The following is a 25,848-nucleotide window of genomic DNA, read 5'->3' as shown; positions in this document are numbered from 1 at the left end:
TGATGGCATGTGCGTCACATGACAGGAATATGTTGTCGACCCACCTAACTTGTACACTTGGTGAAAGGGTGAAAAGATTCTTCTACCTTGCCCGATTTAGGTTTTCTTGTGGATGTGATAATCACTCCCAAAAAAGTGATGAAAACATAATAGTTTGTCACATAAACTGCAACAAATGAATGCAACAGTTTCACATTCGCACAGTTTTCCCTGTGCTCTCTCAAAACATATGTTTTTAAAGTTTTCAAATTTTTCCGTGTGTAGACCGTCAAATCCTGCATATGTCCAAGCAGATCTGAACATGTCCTGGAATTTTGGAGTGCGAATTTGATTATATGTGAGTGCCTGTACTTTGATAATCGTCTGAAAATAAAAGTTTTTTCACTCGAGGGATGACTTGAACCATGGACCTCTCGTTCCGCAGCTGTCCACGCTAACCATGGGACCACGTCGCTACTCTGTTCATATTGTCCTTAATGTTGCCTATCTTGCACATGGACTACTCAGTTTGTATATTTGGCTTTTTTTTCATAGTTCCATACAACTTCTTCCTATTTTCTCGATTGATCTGTGTTCAGTTTTTCAAGGCCTATCCACTGTGCCGACTTATAACTAAATCTGAGGGGAGTGCGATGGGGAGATTCCCTTGTTAGAGCCATTTTTTGGCCTTTCACGCAATTTTTTTTTACATAAACGGCCGTATCTTTAGATTGCGTTGACATAGCTCACTTTCTTACACCACCAAGGGACCGTATACCGCAGAAAGTGCGATATATTTCCGCTTATTATAACTACCAGTACTCGAGGTAAACGGGTTTTAAGGGTTGGGTAGACAGATAGACGGTCAAGAAGCTCCGTTTTTACTGATTTAGGTGACGAAATCCTAACAACGGAAATAGCTACGACAGTTGCAGAACATGAGGGCCACATAAATAACTCCCCCCTACTCTTCATTCGAAGTGTTCTAGTTGAAGTCGATACATCAGCATATTAATCGTAGCTACGCTTTCGATCCAAATCACGTTTACAGGAACGCAAATTAAATCCATTTGCCTATACACGTGGTAATTCAGATCGCAGTATTAACGCTACCGCGTTTTAGAGGTGCGAACATTCCCATTGCCAGCTAGCTTACGAAATGCTTCGGCTAATGAACGGTTTCTGGCTGTGGCGAGCCTAATGAAGAATTCGAAACATTGCAGAATACGTTTGGCAGCTATATAGCCGTTTATTTCCTGGGGTGGTGCAGAATTATCCTATTAAATTTACTGGCTAATAACAATATTTTGTTATTTCGATAAACATCCCGAATGATTGTCACATAAACGCTGACATAAAGGTAGAAAATTCATGTTTTTGAATCCAGAAAGCTCTATGCAACGGAAACTGCAGATCACTTTGCCGTTTTCATTGCGATATTGCCGGCATATTCATGTCTGGGGTAATATTAGAGGGCTTTTGCATGGGTTGTCTGCTAGCGTAGTGAAAGGTGTTTGCCACTGCAAAGAAGGTCCGGTTTGTTTTCAGTTCTAATATCGATAGAGGCAGATAGACTATCAGTAAAGAAATTTTAAGAAATTCTCGCGCCCCCAATACGTTTTAATTCTACCTTTATTCTGTTCCGGCACCCTGTGGATGTCAGTATGAAACTGTTGTAGAATTTCATACTTGTTACTGCCTACTTTTTCCGCTTCTGTTAATAACTGAATTGGCTTAAGTGTGGCACTGAATGAATTTTAACTGAACTTCGTTATGAATCTTCACGCATTGCTAAATTTCCACACTTTCATGGTAGGTCAGCAACGGTAATCCAGTGTGACTGGTCTGAACGTTGACACAGAACGTTTCGCGGCCGAATGCGGATAATATTTTGCTAATTCGTAACGATCTGTGGTATTTTCTCTTGCTAAAACAGTTATGTTATCTCGATAAGCTGAAATTCATTTTTATTAGTATAGTTCATACTAATTAGCGTTTCTTCTTTCATTTATATCTAATATTTACGTGTTGTGTTTAACGCACTAATCAGCATTAATATTACAGCATTACAAATGATTGAAAGCAGTCTGACAACGTTCGGATAGTTTGTCAATTTCACGCTTGTGCATTGTATGTTGGTAGCACTTTGTCGCCTTGCCTTTTATGCTGTGTAGTAGACTTTAATGCTTTCATGGAGCGTTACAGGACAAATTACTCATTATTTAATATTTATCGATCCTAGGTGCAGACAGATATTCATCAAATCATCTTATAAATTCCTCATACACCTGTGGAAAAGGTAACTATTTCGGTCAGACAGCTAACCATCTGAACAACATAACTCCTCATTAAGCTCTTTTCTGAACTAGCTGTCTGCTTAATAATTAACTTGTGGTTAATTTATTTGCTGTTTCTATCCATCGCACCTAGTTTATTCCGTCCGTCAGCTACTGCCGCTGTTAGCTTTCCTTTGAACTCAGAAATTAAGCATTTGCCTTGATCTGATGTTTTAAATTTAAGTTTTATGTGATTTAATACAATTTATTTCTTCCAAATACTACTTAGGTAAATGTAAGTAACACAGTTTTGAGGTGGCCTTCAGTTTAAATTTAGCCTGAAGTTCTGGTCGGCCATTGCGCCTTAACGATCTCTGTATTTGTAAGCCGTATAATCTGCCTGCTCATGAAGACGTATTCAGAGGTAAGCTTCCCATTCTTCAAAACAGTTGCTAATGAATTTCTTGTATTTAAACCAAATTTCATGTAAATTTGAAGCACCTTCACCTATAATATAGGCTGTTTGCTGGTCCACCGGTCATTAATTCAGCTATCCTGTACCTGTTTTGTGTGCTATTAAGTTTCTTGTAGTGAAATTCTGTATACCTTAGGGTGGCAATTCTTGCCGTGTACTTGGGTTTCTGGTCGAAGCAGTGTATTCCTTAATGAAATTTTTATGTCAGATTGTTTTATTTGAAGTGGTTTCACTGTGGTAGACGTTTATCATTGGGCCTTAAGCCGTTTGTGCAGTTGCTAAACACCGACATGTTCATGATCAACTGTCGTTCTTGACCTGTAATCGTTTGATAACGAGCAACGCCAAATGCAATTAATAATTTGCGTGCAAGTGCTTTGTTCTTTGAATTATTTTGATAATTTTGTTTTCCTACTGGGTGGTATGGCGTTAATTTGTTTGTTACATGTAAAACAAGGACTGTGATCGTTGTCTATTTTCTCAATCTAAAGACTTTAATTGTTTCTGATAACAAGCAAGCATACTTTATTTTGTGGTCCCAGTACCTCACCAAAGCCCAGTCAACTCCATACTGCTTCACACACCAACACACTTAACAGTATTGTGTATTGCCTGCAGTAGCACAGCAGTTCAGAAACAATGATCGTTTTTATCCAAATGATAATTCTTCCTGTCGTAAAGCAGCATCTGTGAAGCAATGGTTTTTGATTAATAACATTCTTGAAATCGACTGGGCTGCGTGAATCCCCGTCCTGAAAGCAATGGAAATCCTCTGGGATGAATTAGAACGACGATTTCGCGGGCGAGGTCGCAACGTCAAACGTCACGACCTTCTGTGGTTTCAGCTCTTGAGTAGAATGGGCTTCCATTCCCCCACGGACATTCAGACACCCAAATGTCTCCCGCAGATTTCAAGCCACCATAGGAGAGATGGGTGGACAGACTCCACAGTAATGTTCACTGACACCGGATACCTCTGATCAGATAGTACGCAGGGGGTGTCATCTGACCCTACCGATATTTGTTTATGTATCTGGTCGTTAAAAGTCACAGGCGAGATTTTTACTGGAATACCTTTTCACTAGAGGCCCTATTATTCGAGTTATTCAAGAAAGACGTACAATAGCGACCTTGAAACGCACCCACCACTGCCGCACTCAGCCCTGATTGGTCAGCGTTTCTAGGATTTGGTACATGGCTTTCCCTCCTACCACTGTACAAAAATTTGCAACTGCACGAACTGTTTCCCAGATTTGACGTTTTTTGGTCTGTATTGACTGGCTTAATTACACCCTCGGCCTAGTGCACCAAACTGTAAAATTAACGTTCCTGTAAATTTTAGCTAACAGCTTTATGAATTTTAAGACCATAAAATAAATAATTAGATCGTTGTATTTTCTTCAGGCCTCCTAACTACGAAACTAAGGTGCTTGTAAGGGTTGACTTTGGATCGTATTTTCAACGTAATTAGTTTTAGCGTAACTTTTACAAAAGTCACTTTTTTTCATTGCCCTAAATAAATAATTTTAACGATATAGCCGACTATGCTGGTGGCGTAATAGCCCAATCAACAGAGACAAAAAAGGGTAGAAAATCGGAAATAGTTCGTGTAGTCGGATTTTTTTTTTTTTAATTTTGCCGTAGTATGTGGGGAGTGACACGAACAAAAATCAAGATTGGTGAGGGATGAATGTAGGGATGGAGGTTACTTTTGTAGTTTTTCTTGAGTTATTCGAAAATTGTAGCCTCCGCCGAATAAGTATCACAGTACAAAATTTAACCAGAGTAAGTTTCCTGCGGAATGTTCCTGTTCAATTTTTTATTTGGTATTGATAGTTTGCGCGTAGCTACCGAGAAAATACGCAAGTCGCGCATGTGGTTTTTAAAGGCCAGATATAACATTGCGGGTTACATAAAACACCATCGGTATGGATAGCTGGATCAGTCAGTATATTCTTATAACTCGTTATTCAGGGTGGTCAGAAGCCGTATGGAAAGGTTGGAAAGGTGTTGCTGACAAGTAATTGTCAAGGAAAACATTCTCTACGTTGAGTAAAGTAATGGAAGGTGATGCAATAGTTGAAGGGTTTATTTCAATAGTGGGACAAGTCCATTTTTGTTCATTCTGATATACATAGTCCTAAAGTTAAAAGAGCGCTGAAAAAGATACTCTTGAATATTTCTGGTATCTCAACTGCAGATTTTTCAGCGCTCTTTTAACTTTAGGACTCTGTATCTCAGAATGAACAAAATTGGACTTGTACTACTATTGAAATAACCCCTTCAATTAACTCCACCACTACACTATAAAACTTCTTGACAAGTACAGATCTATATGTACAATAATAAAAGTGAAAAACGCATTGTTGGAAAACAGAATCTCTTTTTATTTGAGTGCTGAGGTGATGGAAGACGATACCGACACAGAGCCCTTCTGATGAGCGCAGTCACCTTTCTATGACTGTGCTACGACGTTGCAGGCCTCATCCGTCTCGTCGACGAGGCAGTCGGTCCAGGGCACCCAGGTGTTGTTCCAGCGCCGGGGGTCGGCCAGGTCGGGCTCCGACGCGACATCACCTTGCGGCATCAGCGGCTGCGACATGGCCTGGAGGCGCTCCAGCAGCGCTGACAGCACGCCGTCTGGAGCCACGCCGCCGCCGGCCTCGCACGGGTCCTCCGCGATGTTGAAGACACAGTAGTCGGTGCTGTTCTGGATGGAGCACTGCGGCTCCTGGGGGCGGTCCGGACAGGAGACGGTGGCCTCTGTGCGCAGCCTCAGCATCACCTCTGCTGGAGTGGAGTTGCCCAGCATGCTGGAGACTGCCTGCCCAGCGGCGCTGGAGAGCACCTGATCAGGGCTGTAGACTGGTGTGGACGCACCGTCTTCGCTGCCGGTCGCCCCCGTGTACTCCTGACTATTTTGTGTCCCTGATAGATAATAACTTTATTTGCTTATTTATTTGTTACTTTGAAAAAATGGCTCTGAGCACTATGGGACTTAACTTCTAAGGTCATCAGTCCCCTAGAACTTAGAACTTCTTAAACCTAACTAACCTAAGGAAATCACACACATCCATGCCCGAGGCAGGGGTCGAACCTGCGACCGTAGAGGTCGCGCGGTTCCAGACTGTAGCGCCTAGAACCGCTCGGCCATCCCGGCCGGCATTTGTTACTTACTTAGCCTGACTAGATCAGGGCTCTCTCGTAATCTGACCAGGAGGAACACATACAAAAGATATTACAAACCTTCCGAGTAATTATAATAATAATGATAATAATAATAACTAATACCAATAACAGTAATAAAAAATAAGCTATTTTAACAGTAAAGAACATTTAGAACGATACAGATAAGCTTAACTCATTTGAATCTATGATTAATGTTACCGTAAGTGGAACGGATAAAGAAGAGGAACAGTTTGAAATGACAGTGGCGGCGGCTGGGATGTAAACAGAGAGCTCTGCCGAAAAGGGATAGCAAAAAGTTCTAAGGGGGACGACTGACGGAATCAGCTGCACAGTCTGTACGAGAGCTGGCTGTTGTGACAGAAATGGACCGTTAGCTCTCTTTCGGAGCTTGGAAAGAATTTAAATTATGTTATATTTTGAGGAAGGTTGTTGCAAAGTCGAGTTCCTACAGAGAACGTGGCAGTGTTATGTGACGGTAAAGAGAGAATTTTGCTTTATTCAAAACGAATATTCCTGCTGTGCTGTTCAGATGGTAGAGCTAGAGCTGAAGACAAACAAGAGGGAGTGCAATGACTGAGGAGACGATACAGTAAAGATGATTATGTCTGCGTATATCGGCACGTAGCCCTGATAACTCTTCGTAGGCTAGTGTCATGCGGTCCAAAATGTTACGCCATAAATTTATCGTACGTAAGCATTCATCGCCAGTTCCAGCCTGCGCGAAGCTTCGCAAAAAAGTCTTTGGAGAGTGGCACCACGTTAGTCACATGTGGGAGTATTAGTGTTGCTGAGAAATTCTTTTTAAGTTCTAAAGGTAATATGTTCTTATATTTCTGTAGTGAGTTAAGTGAGGCTTGCACATCCTTACTGAACGCCGTCGTATATTCATTCTAGTCTTAATGATAGTGCATAATTCTGCTCAGGTTTTTACAGAAGCAGGAAAGGTTACTTCGGTGCCGTTTGGGATCAGTAGTGGAACAGATTCTGTGAACAGAACTGTTATAGGTCTTTCGTGACTGGCTAAGGTTGCATCCAAAAATCACATAATAGACGTCTATTCCTTATCAATAGCTTGTTTAAGTTCAACAAACAATTTTGTACGAGAAGTCGAGGTATTGCGATTTTGCCACGAACTGGACTAGTATTCCTCTGAAAGGTTATTTTATAAATAAATTATTAGTAAGGAGTTCGTGAACTACAGTGAGGTGACAGGTCACGCGATTGTGATATGCGCATATACAGTTGGCTGTAGTATCGCGTGCACTGGCGGGACCTGTCGTTGGTACTCAGGTGGTCCATGTGAAAAGGTGTCCGACGTTACGGGAATTATCAGACTTGTAACGCGGAATGTTAGTTGGAGCTAGACGTGTGAACCATTCCGTTTCAGATATCGTTAGAGAATTTAGTATTCCGAGATCCGCATTGTCAAGAGTGTGCCGATAACACCAAATTTCAGGCATTACCTCTCATTGTGGACCACGCAGTGGTCTATTGTCTTCACTTAACGATAGAGAGCAGCGGCGTTTTCTTAGAGTTGTCAGTGTTAACAGACAAGCAACACTGTTTGAAATAACCGCAGAAAACAATATGGCGTCCACGATGAACGTATAGGTTAGGACAGTGCGGCGAAATTTGGTGTTAATTGGATATGGCAGCAGACGACCGAGTGCCTTTGCTAACAATACGACGTCGTTTGCAGCGCCTCTTCTGGGCTCGTGACCATATCAGTTGGACCCTAAACAACTGGAAAACCATCACCTGGTCAGAGGAGTCCAAATTGCAGATGGTAAGAGCTGATAGAACGGTTCGAATGTGGAGCAGATCCCACGAAGCCATCCACCCAAGTTGTCAACAAGGCGCTGTGCAAGCAGGTGGTGGTTCAATAATGGTAGGGCTGTGATTATATGGAATGTATTGTATCCTACTGAACCTATCGTTCACTGTAAATGGTTATGTCCGGCTACTTCGAGACCATCTACAGCCATTGATTCACAACGAAGGAATTATTGTGAATGACAAAGCACCATGTCACTGGGCCACAATTGTTCTTAACTAGTTTGATGGACATTTTGGACAATTGGAGAGAATAATTTGGCCATGCATATAGCACTATGAATCCCATCGGACATTTATAGGACATGATCAAGACGTCAGTTTGTCTATAAAATCCTCCACCGGCAATATTTTCGAGGTTATGGACGGCTTTAGAGGGGGCTTAGCTCCGTACTTCTGCAGGGGACTACCACGGATTTGTTGACTACATGCCAGGTCGAGTCGCTGCTCTACGTCGAGCAACATTAGGTCCTACACGATATTAGGAGCTATCACACGACTTTTCTCATCTCAGTGTATGTATTCTAAAGTCTCGGAAAATGCTGGTACAATTCAAATCGATCAGAGGGATGTTTGGCAGATTCCTTCTTGGATAATGGTTTTATGAGTCCCTGCTTCCTAGCTGCTGGAGAGATAACGGGGGTCAGAGAACAGTTAAAAGTATACGTTATTTTATTTTTCCTCAAAAGAGGAAAGGTCTCTGGACCCGATGGAATACCAGTTCGATTTTAACAGAGTACGCGAAGGAACTTGCCCCCCTTCTTGCAGCGGTGTACCGTAGGTCTCTAGAAGAGCGTAGCGTTCCAAAGGATTGGAAAAGGGCACAGGGCATCCCCGTTTTCAAGAAGGGATGTCGAACAGATGTGCAGGACTATAGACCTATATCTCTAACGTCAATCAGTTGTAGAATTTTGGAACACGTATTGTGTTCGAGTATAATGACTTTTCTGGAGACTAGAAATCTACTCTGTAGGAATCAGCATGGGTTTCGAAAAAGACGGTCATGTGAAACCCAGCTCGCGCTATTCGTCCACGTAACTCAGAGGGCCATAGACACGGGTTCACAGGTAGATGCCGTGTTTCTTGACTTTCGCAAGGCGTTTGATACAGTTCCCCACAGTCGTTTAATGAACAAAGTAACAGCATATGGACTATCAGACCAGTTGTGTGATTGGATTGAGGAGTTCTTAGATAACAGGACGCAGCATGTCATTCTCAATGGAGAGAAGTCTTACGAAGTAAGAGTGATTTCAGGTGTGCCGCAGAGGAGTGTCATAGGACCGTTTCTATTCACAATATACACTCCTGGAAATGGAAAAAAGAACACATTGACACCGGTGTGTCAGACCCACCATACTTGCTCCGGACACTGCGAAAGGGCTGTACAAGCAATGATCACACGCACGGCACAGCGGACACACCAGGGACCGCGGTGTTGGCCGTCGAATGGCGCTAGCTGCGCAGCATTTGTGCACCGCCGCCGTCAGTGTCAGCCAGTTTGCCGTGGCATACGGAGCTCCATCGCAGTCTTTAACACTGGTAGCATGCCGCGACAGCGTGGACGTGAACCGTATGTGCAGTTGACGGACTTTGAGCGAGGGCGTATAGTGGGCATGCGGGAGGCCGGGTGGACGTACCGCCGAATTGCTCAACACGTGGGGCGTGAGGTCTCCACAGTACATCGATGTTGTCGCCAGTGGTCGGCGGAAGGTGCACGTGCCCGTCGACCTGGGACCGGACCGCAGCGACGCACGGATGCACGCCAAGACCGTAGGATCCTATGCAGTGCCGTAGGGGACCGCACCGCCACTTCCCAGCAAATTAGGGACACTGTTGCTCCTGGGGTATCGGCGAGGACCATTCGCAACCGTCTCCATGAAGCTGGGCTACGGTCCCGCACACCGTTAGGCCGTCTTCCGCTCACGCCCCAACATCGTGCAGCCCGCCTCCAGTGGTGTCGCGACAGGCGTGAATGGAGGGACGAATGGAGACGTGTCGTCTTCAGCGATGAGAGTCGCTTCTGCCTTGGTGCCAATGATGGTCGTATGCGTGTTTGGCGCCGTGCAGGTGAGCGCCACAATCAGGACTGCATACGACCGAAGCACACAGGGCCAACACCCGGCATCATGGTGTGGGGAGCGATCTCCTACACTGGCCGTACACCACTGGTGATCGTCGAGGGGACACTGAATAGTGCACGGTACATCCAAACCGTCATCGAACCCATCGTTCTACCATTCCTAGACCGGCAAGGGAACTTGCTGTTCCAACAGGACAATGCACGTCCGCATGTATCCCGTGCCATCCAACGTGCTCTAGAAGGTGTAAGTCAACTACCCTGGCCAGCAAGGTCTCCGGATCTGTCCCCCATTGAGCATGTTTGGGACTGGATGAAGCGTCGTCTCACGCGGTCTGCACGTCCAGCACGAACGCTGGTCCAACTGAGGCGCCAGGTGGAAATGGCATGGCAAGCCGTTCCACAGGACTACATCCAGCATCTCTACGATCGTCTCCATGGGAGAATAGCAGCCTGCATTGCTGCGAAAGGTGGATATACACTGTACTAGTGCCGACATTGTGCATGCTCTGTTGCCTGTGTCTATGTGCCTGTGGTTCTGTCAGTGTGATCATGTGATGTATCTGACCCCAGGAATGTGTCAATAAAGTTTCCCCTTCCTGGGACAATGAATTCACGGTGTTCTTATTCCAATTTCCAGGAGTGTACATAAATGAACTGGTGGATGACATCGGAAGTTCACTGAGGCTTTTTGCAGATGATACTGTGGTGTACCGAGAGGTTGTAACAATGGGAAATTGTACGGAAATGCAGGAGGATCTGCAGCGAATTGACGCATGGTGCAGGGAATGGCAATTGAATCTCAATGTAGACAAGCGTAATGTGCTGCGAATACACAGAAAGATAGATCCTTTATCATTTAGCTACAAAATAGCAGGTCAGCAACTGGAAGCAGTTAATCCCATAAATTATCTGGGAGTACGCATTAGGAGTGATTTAAAATGGAACGATCATATAATGTTGATCGTCGGTAAAGCAGATGCCAGACTGAGATTCATTGGAAGAATCCTAAGGAAATGCAATCCGAAAACAAAGGAAGTAGGTTACAGTACGCTTGTTCGCCCACTGCTAGAATACTGCTCAGCAGTGTGGGATCCGTACCAGATATGGTTGATACAAGATATAGAGAAGATCCAACGGAGAGCAGCGCGCTTCGTTACAGGATCATTTAGTAATCGCAAAAGCGTTACGGAGATGATAGATAAACTCCAGTGGAAGACTCTGCAGGAGAGACGCTCAGTAGCTCGGTACGGGCTTTTGTTAAAGTTTCGAGAACATACCTTCACCGAAGAGTCAAGCAGTATATTGCTCTCTCCTACGTATATCTCGCGAAGAGACCATGAGGATAAAATCAGAGAGATTAGAGCCCACACAGAGGGATACCGACAATCCTTCTTTCCACGAACGAGACTGGAATAGAAGGGAGAACCGATAGAGGTACTCAAGGTAGCCTCCGCCACACACCGTCAGGTGGCTTGCGGGGTATGGATGTAGATGTAGATGTAGAGTATCAACTAAAAGATTGATCATTTGCACTGTTATGTTATCTCACCCTGCAGCATCCGAATGAATTCGTGCAGTTGGCTTGTGGACTGTGTTAGGGCCACTGGCTACAGAAAAAATGTTTAGTTTTTACCGACAACTGATACATCAAGGGACTCGAAGGTTTTTGCCCTTGTTAAGTTGGTCAAGTCAGGATACCGGCGTGGCGAAGAGCTCAATTGTATCCTAAATAGGAACTAGAGGTTCAGCTGCGAGCTATTCTAATAAGTTGTAGATATTTCCACAGGACTGTGTCTGTGAAAGCCCTTAGCTAGTGAGTGGCCATATCTGAGCTTTGCATTCCTCCCAGCTTGACTAACTCGGTTTCGTACTTGCTTTTATCTTAGATGATTATTAAAGGTCGAGTGGCTTTTGCATATCCTGTGCTGCATCTCCGACACCTCTCAAGGTGTTTGAGGTGGTCTGTAAGCCACGCTGCCAGTTTCATGTGTTGCCCGAAAGAAAAAGAAGAAAAACTGATAAGGCAAAACGTTACGATCACAGCCCACCGCGAGGTTGGGTGCCACCTGAAGGAGTTGTGGGCACGTGACAAGAATACAAGTGGAGCTCACGCGGATGGGGGTTCACCCTAGTGAAGATACGGGCTATGGACGGAGAAATCCATTGAGATAAGCGTCTTTGACAAATGGCGGATTATTACTACGCAGAGTCTGTGAACTAACTGCTCGAAGACATCGAAGCTGTTCGAATGTTCACGTGATTCTGTCGTGAGCATCTACGGAAGGAGGCAGGACAGTGAAGCTACCATTAGGCAATAAATGTTTGGACGTCCATGGCTCTTCACAGAACGTGGGGTTCGGAAGTTTGTCTGTTCTGTAAAGTAGGACAGATAACTATCTGTGGCATCTGCGACGAAAGAGCACATTTCTGGTGCACGCACAAGTGTTTCGGATCGCACCGTTTATCGCACATACAGGGCTATTACAAATGATTGAAGCGATTTCATAAATTCACTGTAGCTCCATTCATTGACATATGGTCACGACACACTGCAGATACGTAGAAAAACTCATAAAGTTTTGTTCGGCTGAAGCCGCACTTCAGGTTTCTGCCGCCAGTGCGCTCGAGAGCGCAGTGAGACAAAATGGCGACAGGAGCCGAGAAAGCGTATGTCGTGCTTGAAATGCACTCACATCAGTCAGTCATAACAGCGCAACGACACTTCAGGACGAAGTTCAACAAAGATCCACCAACTGCTAACTCCAATCGGGGATGGTATGCGCAGTTTAAAGCTTCTGGATGCCTCTGTAAGGGGAAATCAACGGATCGGCCTGCAGTGAGCGAAGAAACGGTTGAACGCGTGCGGGCAAGTTTTACGGGTAGCCCGCGGAAGTCGACGAATAAAGCAAGCAGGGAGCTAAACGTACCACAGCCGACGGTTTGGAAAATCTTACGGAAAAGGCTAAAGCAGAAGCCTTACCGTTTACAATTGCTACAAGCCCTGACACCCGATGACAAAGTCAAACGGTTTGAATTTTCGGCGCGGCTGCAACAGCTCATGGAAGAGGATGCGTTCAGTGCGAAACTTGTTTCCAGTGATGAAGTAACATTTTTTCTTAATGGTGAAGTGAACGGACACAATGTGGGGATCTGGGCGGTAGAGAATCCTCACGCATTCGTGCTGCAAATTCTCAATTCACCAAAAGTTAACGTGTTTTGTGCAATCTCACGGTTTAAAGTTTACGGCCCCTTTTTCTTCTGCGAAAAAACGTTACAGGACACGTGTATCTGGACATGCTGGAAAATTGGCTCATGCCACAACTGGAGACCGACAGCGCCGACTTCATCTTTCAACAGGATGGTGCTCCACCGCACTTCCATCATGATGTTCGACATTTCTTAAACAGGAGACTGGAAAACCGATGGATCGGTCGTGGTGGAGATCATGATCAGCAATTCATGTCATGGCCTCCACGCTCTCCCGACTTAACCCCATTCGATTTCTTTCTGTGGGGTTATGTGAAAGATTCAGTGTTTAAACCTCCTCTACCAAGAAACGTGCCAGAACTGCGAGCTCGCATCAACGATGCTTTCGAACTCATTGATGGGGACATGCTGCGCCGAGTGTGGGAGGAACTTGATTATCGGCTTGATGTCTGCCGAATCACTAAAGGGGCACATATCGAACATTTGTGAATGCCTAAAAAAACTTTTTGAGTTTTTGTATGTGTGTGCAAAGCATAGTGAAAATATCTCAAATAATAAAGTTATTGTAGAGCTGTGAAATCGCTGCAATCATTTGTAATAACCCTGTAGTTGAACATGGAGCTTCGCAGCTGAACACCCATACGCCTTCACACGTTGACCGAACGACATCGCCAACTACGCTACAATGGTTTGAGAAGCATTATAGTGAAGTCATGTTGATGTCTAGGCGACCATATTCGCCTGATGTGAATCACATGGAACCCTTCCGGGTTGCTACCGGCCGCCATCACTGCGTACGCAGAAGAGCACCCCGTTATTTAGGCGAATTACATGATCTGTGCAGAGAAAACTAATGCCACATACTCCACAAACCTACCAACAAACAGTTGGACCCCCGATACGCAGAATCATTGATGTATTTCGTTCCAAAAGACGGACAAACAAGCAGGTGGTCAGAATGTTTTCGCTCATCAGCGTACATTGTTAATTCTGTTACAGACTGTGTTCTACATAAAGTGCGTATTGTGTAGTTATCTGAATATTAGACAGTCTTTTATGTATTGCATTGTTCCTTTTTGTCATTTAAGTGAGGATGTGATATCCTCTGTGTTTATGCTGTGTGTGTGTGTGTGTGTGTGTGTGTGTGTGTGTGTGTGTGTGTGGATGGGTGGATGGCTGCTAAGACGGGATTGAGAACTGATCATCAATCCGTACAGTTCGCATCAATCCGTACAGTTCGTTGAATAAGGATAAATAATGAGACGTCGCCTATTTAACCCTTTATTTGCCACTATTTTAAAATTTTGAGGAAAAAGTATCTTAATTGTTTTATTTACAGTACATTGGACATTTTGAACAAAATAGAGAATGAATTTAAGTTATTTATATTTTTTTGAGAAAACAGCGTGCTGCTACTAAACAAATGAATCTTTCTATTGGCTAATATGATACTCTTTGTCCTTTATTGTTGTTATTTAAACTATTCCTTTTAAGACAGCGTTGTTGATGACATGATTTTTGTTTGGTCTTCACAGATTCTCTTCGTAAGCTCACTGTGTTATCTCATGCGTTCTTCCGACTGTTTACTTTCTGTCCTCTTTCTCGTACGTCTTTGTGACGCTTCCAATATGTTCCCAATTTCTTATGTAATCCAATGTGCTCTCCACTTATTTCATATCTCCTTCTGTCTCAGTGATTCGCTTTGCCTTTTTTTCCTGCTGTTCGCTATCAGGAAGATTTGTGTTGTGAACCTGTTCATGATCAACCACCTTCGTCCATAGTATTTTCACCCTCTCTTTATAAAAGTGATCTTTATTGTTCCTTTCTGTTTGTAGATCCCTCTTGACGGCCTCTTTATCTAAATTAATTTACGAGATGCTTCATCTCAAGTCCCATTCAAACCCCAAATCAGGAATTTGATGAAATGAACAGGATCGTTCCTATCATTAATGTTGATAGGAAGAGAAGTTTTGTAGAGTTGTTGGTCGTTAAAAACGAGACGATTGATACCTATATAAATTTTCCTCATAATTTTCGCTTTATACTTTTCATTCTGTCTTCTTATTGTCTGAACATGAACCATAACAAATTCTTCTGCCTAGAGTGTTTCAATAGAGCTGTTCTTTTGTAATAATTACATTTACATTGACAAACAGAGATTCTGTCTTGTAAAACTCCTCGTGAGCTTATATACATTTTGTTTTGCTTTGCTTTATATTCATATAAATCAACATAAATGCACCTGTTCATTTATGCATATATATTTGTAAAAACCGTTGTGTGTACATATATGGCTAAATGTGTGTGTGTGTGTGCGTGTGTGTGTGTGTGTGTGTGTGTGTGTGTGTGTGTACGAATCTTCGTACGCGTATCACTTACTGTCTCAAAAGTAGATCTTTGGGGCTTAGCAATAGGCTGACACTGGCTTGAGGTTGGGAGTGCAAAATTGTGACACAAAAGCATAAATCAGGAACGTTTGGGTACATTTTAACCAAATTTCGCATGTACAGGGTGGTCCATTGATCGTGACCAGGCCAAATATCACACTAAATAAGCGTCAAACCAAAAAATTACGAAGAACGAAACTTGTCAAACTTGAAGGGGGAAACCAGATGGCGCTGTGGTTGGCCCGCTAGATGGCACTGCCATAGGTCAAACAGCATTTTTTTTTTAAATTGGAACCTCCATTTTTATTAGATATTCGTGTAGTACGTTAAGAAATATGAGTATTTTAGTCGGACCACATATTTCGCTTTGTGATGTATGTATAGATTTAAGATGTATAGATTTAAGATGTATAGATTTAAGTGTCAGGAAGTCATTTCTGAAAGTATTCGTATGGAGTGTAGCCATGTATGGAAGTGAAACATGGACGATAAATAGTTTGGACAAGAAGAGAATAGAAGCTTTTGAAATGTGGTGCTACAGAAGAATGCTGAAGATTAGATGGGTAGATCACATAACTAATGAGGAAGTATTGAATAGGATTGGGGAGAAGAGAAGTTTGTGGCACAACTTGACCAGAAGAAGGGATCGGTTGGTAGGACATGTTCTGAGGCATCAAGGGATCACCAATTTAGTATTGGAGGGCAGCGTGGAGGGTAAAAATCGTAGAGGGAGACCAAGAGATGAATACACTAAGCAGATTCAGAAGGATGTAGGTTGCAGTAGGTACTGGGAGATGAAAAAGCTTGCACAGGATAGAGTAGCATGGAGAGCTGCATCAAACCAGTCTCAGGACTGAAGACCACAACAACAACAACAACATGTATGGCGCTGTAGCCACAAACATATGGCACCCAATTTTAGACAAGCAGTTGGTAACAGGTAGGATTTTTAAATTTAAATGCAGAACGTAGGTACGTTTGAACATCTTATTTCGGTTGTTCCAATGTGATACATGTACCTTTGTGAACTTATCATTTCTGAGAACGCATGCTGTTACAACGTGATTACCTGTAAATACCACATTAATTCAATAAATGCTCAAAATGATGTCCATCAACCTCAATTCATTTGGCAATACGTGTAGCGAGATTCCTCTCAACACCGAGTAGTTCGCCTTCCGTAATGTTCGCACATGCATTGACAATGCGCTGACGCATGTTGTCAGGCGTTGTCGATGGATCACGGTAGCAAATATCCTTCAACTTTCCCCACAGAAAGAAATACGGGGACAGCAGATCCGGTGAGCGTGCGGGCCATGTTCTTCACGTGCTTCGCCGACCACCCACCTGTCATGAAATATGCTATTCAATACCGCTTCAACCGCACGTGAGCTATGTGCCGGACATCCACCATGTTGGAAGTACATCGCCATTCTGTCATGCAGTGAACAAGCTTGTAGTAACATCGGTAGAACATTGCGTAGGAAATCAGCATACATTGCACCATTTAGATTTCTATCGATAAAATGGGGGTCAATTATCCTCCCTCCCATAAAGCCGCACCATAAATTAAGCCGCCCAGGTCGCTGAAGTTCCACTTGTCGCAGCCATGGTGGATTTTCCGTTGCCCAATAGTGCATATTATGCCGGTTTACGTTACCGCTGTTGGTAATGGCGCTTCGTCGCTAAATAGAACGTGTGTAAAATAACTGTCATCGTCCCGTAACTTGTCTTGTGCCCAGTGGCAGAACTGTACACGACGTTAAAAGTCGTCGCCATGCAATTCCTGGTGCATTGAAATATGGTACGGGTGCAATCGATGTTGAAGTAGCGTTCTTTACAGCGACGTTTTTGAGATTCCCGATTCTCTCGCAATTTGTCTGTTACTGATGTGCGGATTAGCTGCGACAGCAGCTAAAACACCTACTTGGGCATCATCATTTGTTGCAGGTCGTGGTTGACGTTTCACATGTGCCTGAAACCTTCCTTTTTCGTTAAATAACGTAACAATCCAGCGAACGGTCCGGACACCTGGATGATGTCGTCCAGGATACCGAGCAGCTTACATAGCACACGCCCGTTGGGCATTTTGATCACAATAGCCATACATCAACACGATGTCTTTTCCGCAATTGGTAAACGTCCATTATGACACGGGTGAAGTATTCCATACAGACGGAATGTTACGTGATACCACGTATTTATGCATTTGTGACCATTACAGTGCCATCTATCACAAAGCGAAAAAAGTGGTCCCACTAAGACATTAATATTTTTTTACGTTCTACACGAATATGTAATAAAAAATGGGGGTTCCTATTTTAAAAAAACGCAGTTGATATCCGTCTGACCCATTGCAGCGCCATCTGGTACGACAGATATGTTCTCACGAAGCAGCATTTACAAGTAGTTACAGCTGTTGCCGAAAGGTGTCAGCCTCTTACAGAGTAAAATAGTATGTAGTCAGCTCAAAATACTGGCTCTGAGCATTATGGGACTTAACATCTGAGGTCATCAGCTCCCCAGAACTTAGAACTGCTTAAACCTAACTAACCTCAGGACATCACACACATCCATGTCTGAGGCAGGATTCGAACGTGCGCCGTAGCAGTCACGCGGTTCCAGACTGAAGCGCCCAGAAGCGCTCGATTACCGCGGCCGCCCCTGTAGTCAGCTCAGGTATCTTAGAAATGAAACTACTTCTACCTGAGTATTACGTCTTCTATTAATTGGTGTTGATTTAATATGTTTAGTTATTAGTGTGAATGATGGTGTGAGTGCAGAGTAGTATAATAAACGAATATTTTTAGTCTATTAACTGAGAAAATCGTAGCGTAGGAATTGCATCAGTACAAAATCAGTGTATTATACTCTCAGGAGAAATTTATAAAGTGTCACTAGGCAATTTCGGGTAGTGGGAAAACAAGAAACATTTTACCTTAATTCCGTTATTTAAAGCGGGAGCCGTTTTGATATCTGTGGGTTTTGTAAATTTGTTCTGTTAATAAACTGCCATAAAAACTACAAAGTAGTGATTGATCAAATCTAAAAGATGTGTGATTGTACGAATTAATGATATTTGACTGGCTACTATCTATAACAGCTGATCAGAGGACATTGTATTCGTGCTTACTTTGGGGGAAAAACTGATTGCTTTGTGAAGTCTACGAAAGTTCGGAGATCAGTTTGCATCATGTTCGGGCGCATGTATTACAGTCTTTGAGCAGAAGTAATAATTATTCAGAATAATATGTAACACATGCCGCAAAGTTACCGCGAGCGGGTGACAAGCCGAAGGGGCGAAATTCAGATTTTTGTGCTTCACTGTGACTTTTGAAGTAACTGAAATGAAACAGAGACCAAGAAATGAACGTTCGCAATTTTCTAGTTGTGAAATATTTGACCAAGGATTCTGTCACATACAATACTTTCGTTAATCCTTTTGGTGACGGGTTTGGTTCAGTACCTGAAGCTGGCTATTACGAGTGAGTGTGATTGCGCGTGAATGTCGGAACTGTAATTCTGATTAACATTGGCGTGGCGGTGTTTTGTACAAAAGGAGTAACAATAGATCGAAATTTCCACTGATTACCCTTCAATTGCTCAGTTAATCTGAAAAAGTTTGTTACACCCACTAGACACGCATAGAGTGGCTAGTGCCGCTACAGCTTTTCCAGTCCAGACATAATGTTCATTCTGTAACAGGGCAGGCGTGTGAGCTGCTCCAGAAGGAGAAATTCACCCCAGTGCGAGTGGATATTTTTCTGTAGGACGAAGGAGCCGTTTCAATAGGACGTGCTGACGACTTTAAAGCACGTTTACGCACCTTATTTCTGAGCTCTGAAACAGAATGGCCTTGACATTGGAGGGTGGACGTACTAGTCCCCATCTGCCCACCCTGATGTACGTTTTTTGTGGTTACCCTAAAAAAATACTTCAAACGTATAGTGCGATGATTTCCAACGATGAGGACGTAGCAGACTCCCTACTCGGTCCCTACCAGACTATAATTGTGAATATTGAAATGGATGTATGTATGAAATACTCTTTCTTCTTAAAATGTAATGGCAATACACGTTCATTAATGTTGTTTAAGATAACCCTGGATCAATAAAAGTGTAGCCAGTGCAGTTTGTTTACAACATCCTGAACGAGCGCTCCTTAGTTTTCGATCTGTTGGAGCCACTAGAAGCCGGTCAGCATTGGGCGACGAGTATATCGTACCACAGTTAACATTAGCAGTACAACAATACAGCACCTGAGGGTACTGTAGCTGTTCTAAAGTGTTTGTCATGCCAAACTGCAAGCTCATGCGCTACGCCAGAATTGCGTGATAAGTGTGCAAGTTCTTTCTGCCACACCAACACTCTCCCCATAGCTGTCAATGTCTTCAGCTTTGATAAGCAGAGGTTGACTTCTCTGCTCCCTGAAAGATCCTAAAAATCTGCCGGACGTTGTGAATTTAGTTAGTTAGTTAGTTGGTGGCGTGTTTCATTCATAAATCACACGGTACGGTAGCCGTTATGATGTGGAACGTGTCAAGTGTACAAGAAAAGCACATATGAAACAAAATTTCAATTTATTTTTGAAGTTATTACTGCTGTCTGTCAGACACCTTATTTCTGGTAATTTGTCAAAAATTTTCATAACAGCATATTTTACCCCTTTCTGTGCCAAAGATAGGTTGAGCAAACGATAGTGTAAGTCGTTCTTTCTTCTGGTATTATAATCGTTACTGTCACTGTTGTTTTTAAACTGGTCACTGTTGGTGAGAACAAATTTCATTAGTGAGTAGATGTATTGTGAGGCTGTTGTAAGAATTCCCAATCTTTTAAAAAGATACCTACAAGATGTGTGACTATGAACACCACACATTAATCTAACCACTTACTTTTGAGCAGTGAATACTTTTTCTGTAAATGTCGAGTTACCCCAAAATATTATTCCATATGACATCAGAGAGTGAAAGTATGCAAAGTATGTTAGATCACTAATTTCTATATCCTCAAAATTGGCAGTTATTCTGATCGCAAAAGTTACTGAACCTAGTCGCTTTAGGAGATCGAAAATATTAATTTTCCAATGAAGATTCTCATCCATATGTACACCCAAAAACTTAGTATGCTGTACCCTGTCTACTGACTGCTGATGATGTGTTATATTTATTGAAGGAATTGCACTTTTGGAGCAGAAAATTGGATGTACTGTGTTTTTTCAAAGTTTAGAGCAACGCCATTTGCAGAAAACCAATTAATGACTTTTCTGAAGACCTCATTTTTTTTTATCAATTTCAATTTGACTTTCTCTTACTGGATTAATAATAATGCTTGTATCATCAGCAAACAGTGTCAGTTCAGCTTCCTGTTTCCGATAGGAAGGGAATTCGTTCACATATATCAAGAACAGAAGGGGACCCATGATTGAACCCTGTGGAACACCTAATGTAATTTCACCCCATTTAGATGAAGTGGAAAACTTATTTAAATCACTTTACCCATATAAGAAAACATTTTAGTTCCTGTTCTGTAGGTATGACTTAAACCATTCATATCCTATTCGATTTATACCACAGAATTGTAATTTCTGTAACATAATGTCATGGTTCACACAATCAAATGCTTTGGACAAGTCACAGAAAATTCCTACTGGTGACATTTTACTATTTAAAGGCTTTATTATGTGTACAGTGAAATTGTATATGGCTGTCTCAGTGGAACAGCATAAACTATACTCTTACTATTAGTACAGGGCGAGCAAAATAATATTGACTCAAAAAATACTTAAGGCAACTCAAGATAGGCAACCGAACGGCAACAGAACTTACATCCAGTGTCCCTGACGTGGGTGATGTAATACGGCTTGAGATGCATTACATATTTTCTGGGTCAATGTTCGTTTCCCTCCTGTACTACTAATACTACCACTACTACTACTACTACTACTACTACTGCTACTACAGTGCCCCTTATACAAACATCAGCTTTAATACACCTGAATGTTTTTTCTTCAATATGCGTTTCATATGTCTGTATGATACACCCTACGCGAGTGAATGTTCGCTATCTATAGATAAAGAGTATAGCTGCCTAGTAGTATGCGTCCATGTACTCACCTCTGACGAGCTTCCAGTCTCCAACACGCACGGCTGCGTTCTCCGCCTTTTCGTCGATATTGACGAGCAGCTCAGTGCGTGGGTGGAAACCACCGACAACCAGCTCGGGCCACATGTCCACACCGTCCAGGTCATCGGGGAGGGCAGACGCATTACCTCCTGGAAATTGACCTCCATGTAGGCAAATAACTTCGCAGTTTGCGTTGCTGTACATTTTTCAAATGAACTCTGTTTACAGAAAGGTCTTTTGCCATTCACTTGAATTTTTGTAGATACAGGACACTTGTAAGCTACTTTCTCATAGACAAGGCAGAGGCGGCTCGTAACTAATATACGTGTGGGCCCACAAACGAAACCAGAATTCTCTGTGCATAAGAAAAATATTATAAAATTAATATGAATCACATGTAAGTTCACACCAAAACGTCACTGCAAATCAAAGTACCACTGTCCTCTCTACATGACAGAGAAACGTAGCTGTACGAAATTCTTGAACATAAGGTCCACTCTTCTGTCTATCTTTGAAGTTCAAATGGTTCAAATGGCTCTCAGCTCTATGGTACTTAACATCTGAGATCATCAGTCCCCTAGAACTTAGAACTACTTAAACCTAACTAACCTAAGGACACCACACACATCCATGCCCGAGGCAGGATTCTAACCTGCGACCGTAGCGGTAGCGCGGTTCCAGACGGCGCGCCTAGAACCTCTCGGACACTACGGCCGGCCCAGAGGGAGGATTCGAGCCTGTGAGCGGAGCAGCAGCGCAGTTCCGGAATGCAGAGCCTAGAACCGCTCGGCCACAGCGGTAGGATTCTTTGAAGTCAGTAACCTTTTAATTGAAAGGATGTAAGGCTTGAATAATGTCCGTTTCTATGGAGATGCACTCAACCTACTCTCCCTCATTCCGCTTGTTAAAACTGCCTTCATCCTCTTCAGAGTTGAGAATCGTCTTTCAAGCTCAGCGGTAGTCGTAAGAATCGTGCAGAAAATTGTCAGAAGTTCCTTAAAATCTCGTTTCCAGGTGGCTTTCAATTATGGATAGAAGGTTGGTCACATCACACATATTTAGAAAGTCTTGGAGCCTGAAGATACCATATTGTTCATATTTCAGACAGTCCTTTCACGAAACTGGATTTGCTTCTACTCTTAGATTTAAACGATACGAAAGTGAGTTGCCTGCCTGCTATTCTGATTAATTTTGACTTTACTTCGTAATTCTAAGATAAGAAACTTCTAAAATATTATTTGCACATCCTAGCATTTGAAACACAATTAGTAAATATAACGATTATTAAAATGTATTAGCCGCCAAAACACGAAAGCTGGGACGACGTGTACGCCGTTATAACAGCGCTCTACCCCTCCAACATGATATAGTCAGTCGACAGGTGGAGCAAAAGTAATGTACGTGACTGAGGCTTGGAATTATGAGCTTCCCCAAAGACTATTTATTTGGTCACAAGTACGACGCCAGGCACTGGACAAGATACAGGACGGACGAAATAAAACTGACGGAGAAGATATTTCGTGTACCTTGCAATAGGCAACCCTACTTTTATCTTCCGGGTCCGGGGATGATAATGCAATTTGGACTGTCTCTCTTAAGGTATACGAAACTCACTGCCTGACAATAAATGTTAAGCACCCGGAAGACACGGCCGAATGTTAGTGTAGCTTCGTACATGCACACACCACTGGTCAGTATATTAACGATTAAAGCAGAAGTTTTAAGTGACAAGTAGAACTGCCACTAGAGTGCGTTATTGTTGTTGGTGTAAAATGTTGATACTAGGCCTGGTGGAAGAACACGGACATCCCGAGTACACGTGTGAGACAGCGTTAGCAGCACTCCATCTCATTGTGTGTCTCCACTTGGCAGGCTGTTCAAATCGTGCAATATCCTTTTTGTGTGACATTCGGACGTGACTGTGGCCTGGTGCTGTATTGCATGGAATCGTAATCATGGAAGTAGTCGTTAACATCACAACAAAAACAGTTGCATTTGAAATGATGCTGCTACTGGGAAGCGTTATTTGCTGGTGAATAACGTCGTGCTGTAGTCTGTGATGAATCGCTGTTCTGCACTACCGCAAGTGGCCACTGTCGGTAACCATGGTGGTCTCTTGGGGAGAGGTGCCATTATTGCACAGTTTTGGAGAGGCACAGCGTTGTTACTCCAGGCGTCGTAGTGTTGGAGGCCATTGGGTATGACTCCAGTTCATGACTGGTAGTGAGTGAGGAAACTCTACGTCCTCATATGGTACGTTTGATGCGACAACACTGTTGCACCATTTTTAAACATATCAATGCCCCTCTATACTTGTTACGTGACTCAATGAACTACCTGCGTGATGCTGAGGTTGGCGGCAAGATCCCCAAGTCTGTCCTTGATAAAAGGACTTTGCGACGTCACTTGGGTCCCAGATACGATATCCAGGGTTTCAAGGCCCAGTTGCAACAGTTGTGGGCCAGTTTGCTTCAGGGGAGATCACAACGGCTTGATAGTAGCCTTTCCAATCGAATCGCAGCCAGCATCGAGGTCACAGTAGCTACAACGTCACAATAATATGGGCATCATACTGGTAAATCTGCGTCGTTGTGATTTCGTTTTGTAATTACGAAAATAATACTACAAACGTCTCAATCCGTGAAGTTCTCTTTCGTTTCCTCCTTCTCTGCTGGCCCCTTCACCTTTTCTTTCGGGAAATATATTTTCCATACTAGTTGTGTATTACCCACCCGATATACATACATATAATGCTTTTCATGGGTGGGCATACTGCCGCTGGGGAACATAGTCACCGTCTTCTAAACTAAAAAAAGGATGTACGTTTTGTTCCGTGTTTAGTGTGTATCCGCGGTGGGACGTGAGAACTATCCCGATATTAACATAGCCGAATATGGAAAACTGCCTAAAAACCACATCTGGGCTCTTCGACTCACCAGCCCTCGTCGTTAATCAGCGATGTGGATGTGATCTGGTACCTGCTCGTCTGCCCGTGTATCGAAAGCGGGTCCGCTAGCGCTCTCATATACACAGGTGGGTACATCGAAATCAAAATTCGTTGTTAACAAATTTCTCTTTTCCGGAAGTGTTCGCCTTACTAATTCCAGTCCATATTGTATGTTCTCTCGAATTATGACAAAATCTCTAATGCTCTAATACCGAAACTCGTCTAATAATTTTGCGCCTTATTCTTTAATGTGATTCCCTTAGTACGCCTGATGTCACTGTAATACTTCGCGTTACTGTAGTTTTACTTTTATAACCTCTTTCTAGAGACTATACTTTCGTTCAACTGCTCTTCCACTGACAGAATTACCATATCATCCTTGGGCTTTTAATTATTTTTAAATTAAATATTGTAATCTTTGGCCTTTAATTTTTTTTAAATTAAGTATCGTAATGTCGATACGAAACAAAAACAAAATTTACAGGAAACACATTTTATTGAATTACTTCAACAGTGTGCACTGCTGAAATGTGTCTAAATTATATTTAAAAAATAAACTCCACATACTTTATACTGTGACGGAAAACATTTCTATCAGTTTTCATTCATAAACAAAAGAGATATAAAAAATCACGAATTTTCGCAAAACTGAGCATCTACAGATTAATTATTTTACAGCAGTAATGTTCTAGTTATTTGATCCTATTGGATAAATAATAATTCAATAAATTGATTCATTATGTTACTGAACATTATTTTCATAGACATGTTCATCGCAACACTCTAAGGCCTTCCCATAGAACTCTATGGCTTTTTTGATGATGTATCCAAAAAGACATTAGTTTCATTATATCGTCAAGAAGTCGAAAAATTTGATTGGCATCTTTGCTACAGCTAACTCATCAAGGCCCCTGAAACCATCTATATTAGTTTTCTTCATTTCAACATTGATCGAGGAGGAAGCAAATGTTGTCTCGATTTTGCAGATGGAACTACCTTCTTTTTGCTTTTTTTATAAATAATAACTCGGGCTTCACATATTTTGAATGGTAGTTTCGCTTTGATTAATCTCTTACTAGTGATCTTGATATCACACACATGCCAGTCTTCACCCAGATCCATACGGGCACCATAGTGGCTGAGAACCGTAAGATAATGTGATGGTAAGGTTACGTTATCACCTTTTCTCAATTCCTTTTCAATGATACGAAATATCCTATCAAGAGGTATGTAACTGTGGCTCCTGACTGGGTACTACTGAGCCACTTTGCTGAAAACTAATCACAACCAGTAGGTGTTCAAATTTGGCAAAACTCATTTTTGTTGATGTCAAGTTTAGAATAATTTCGCAGT

At 42.6% G+C, this 25,848-nt stretch overlaps 1 protein-coding gene across 1 annotated transcript in view; it reads right to left on the bottom strand.

Moving 5' to 3' along the window:
- Window positions 1-5,185: 5,185 nt before the first annotated feature.
- The window catches only part of LOC126474833 (arylsulfatase I-like), a 75,966-nt gene continuing 55,303 nt past the window's right edge, over window positions 5,186-25,848 (bottom strand). The window contains exons 7-8 of the mRNA XM_050102310.1: window positions 21,539-21,697; window positions 5,186-5,658 (exon numbers count right to left, since the gene is read on the bottom strand). Of these exons, the coding sequence (XP_049958267.1) occupies window positions 5,186-5,658; window positions 21,539-21,697 (632 nt within the window). The remainder of the gene's footprint in view (window positions 5,659-21,538; window positions 21,698-25,848) is intronic.

This window comes from Schistocerca serialis, chromosome 4 (genome assembly GCF_023864345.2).
Source record: "Schistocerca serialis cubense isolate TAMUIC-IGC-003099 chromosome 4, iqSchSeri2.2, whole genome shotgun sequence".
NCBI classification, from domain to species: Eukaryota; Metazoa; Arthropoda; class Insecta; order Orthoptera; family Acrididae; genus Schistocerca; species Schistocerca serialis.
Note: the sequence above shows the minus strand (reverse complement) of the source record. Positions and strands in the feature narration are given on the sequence as shown.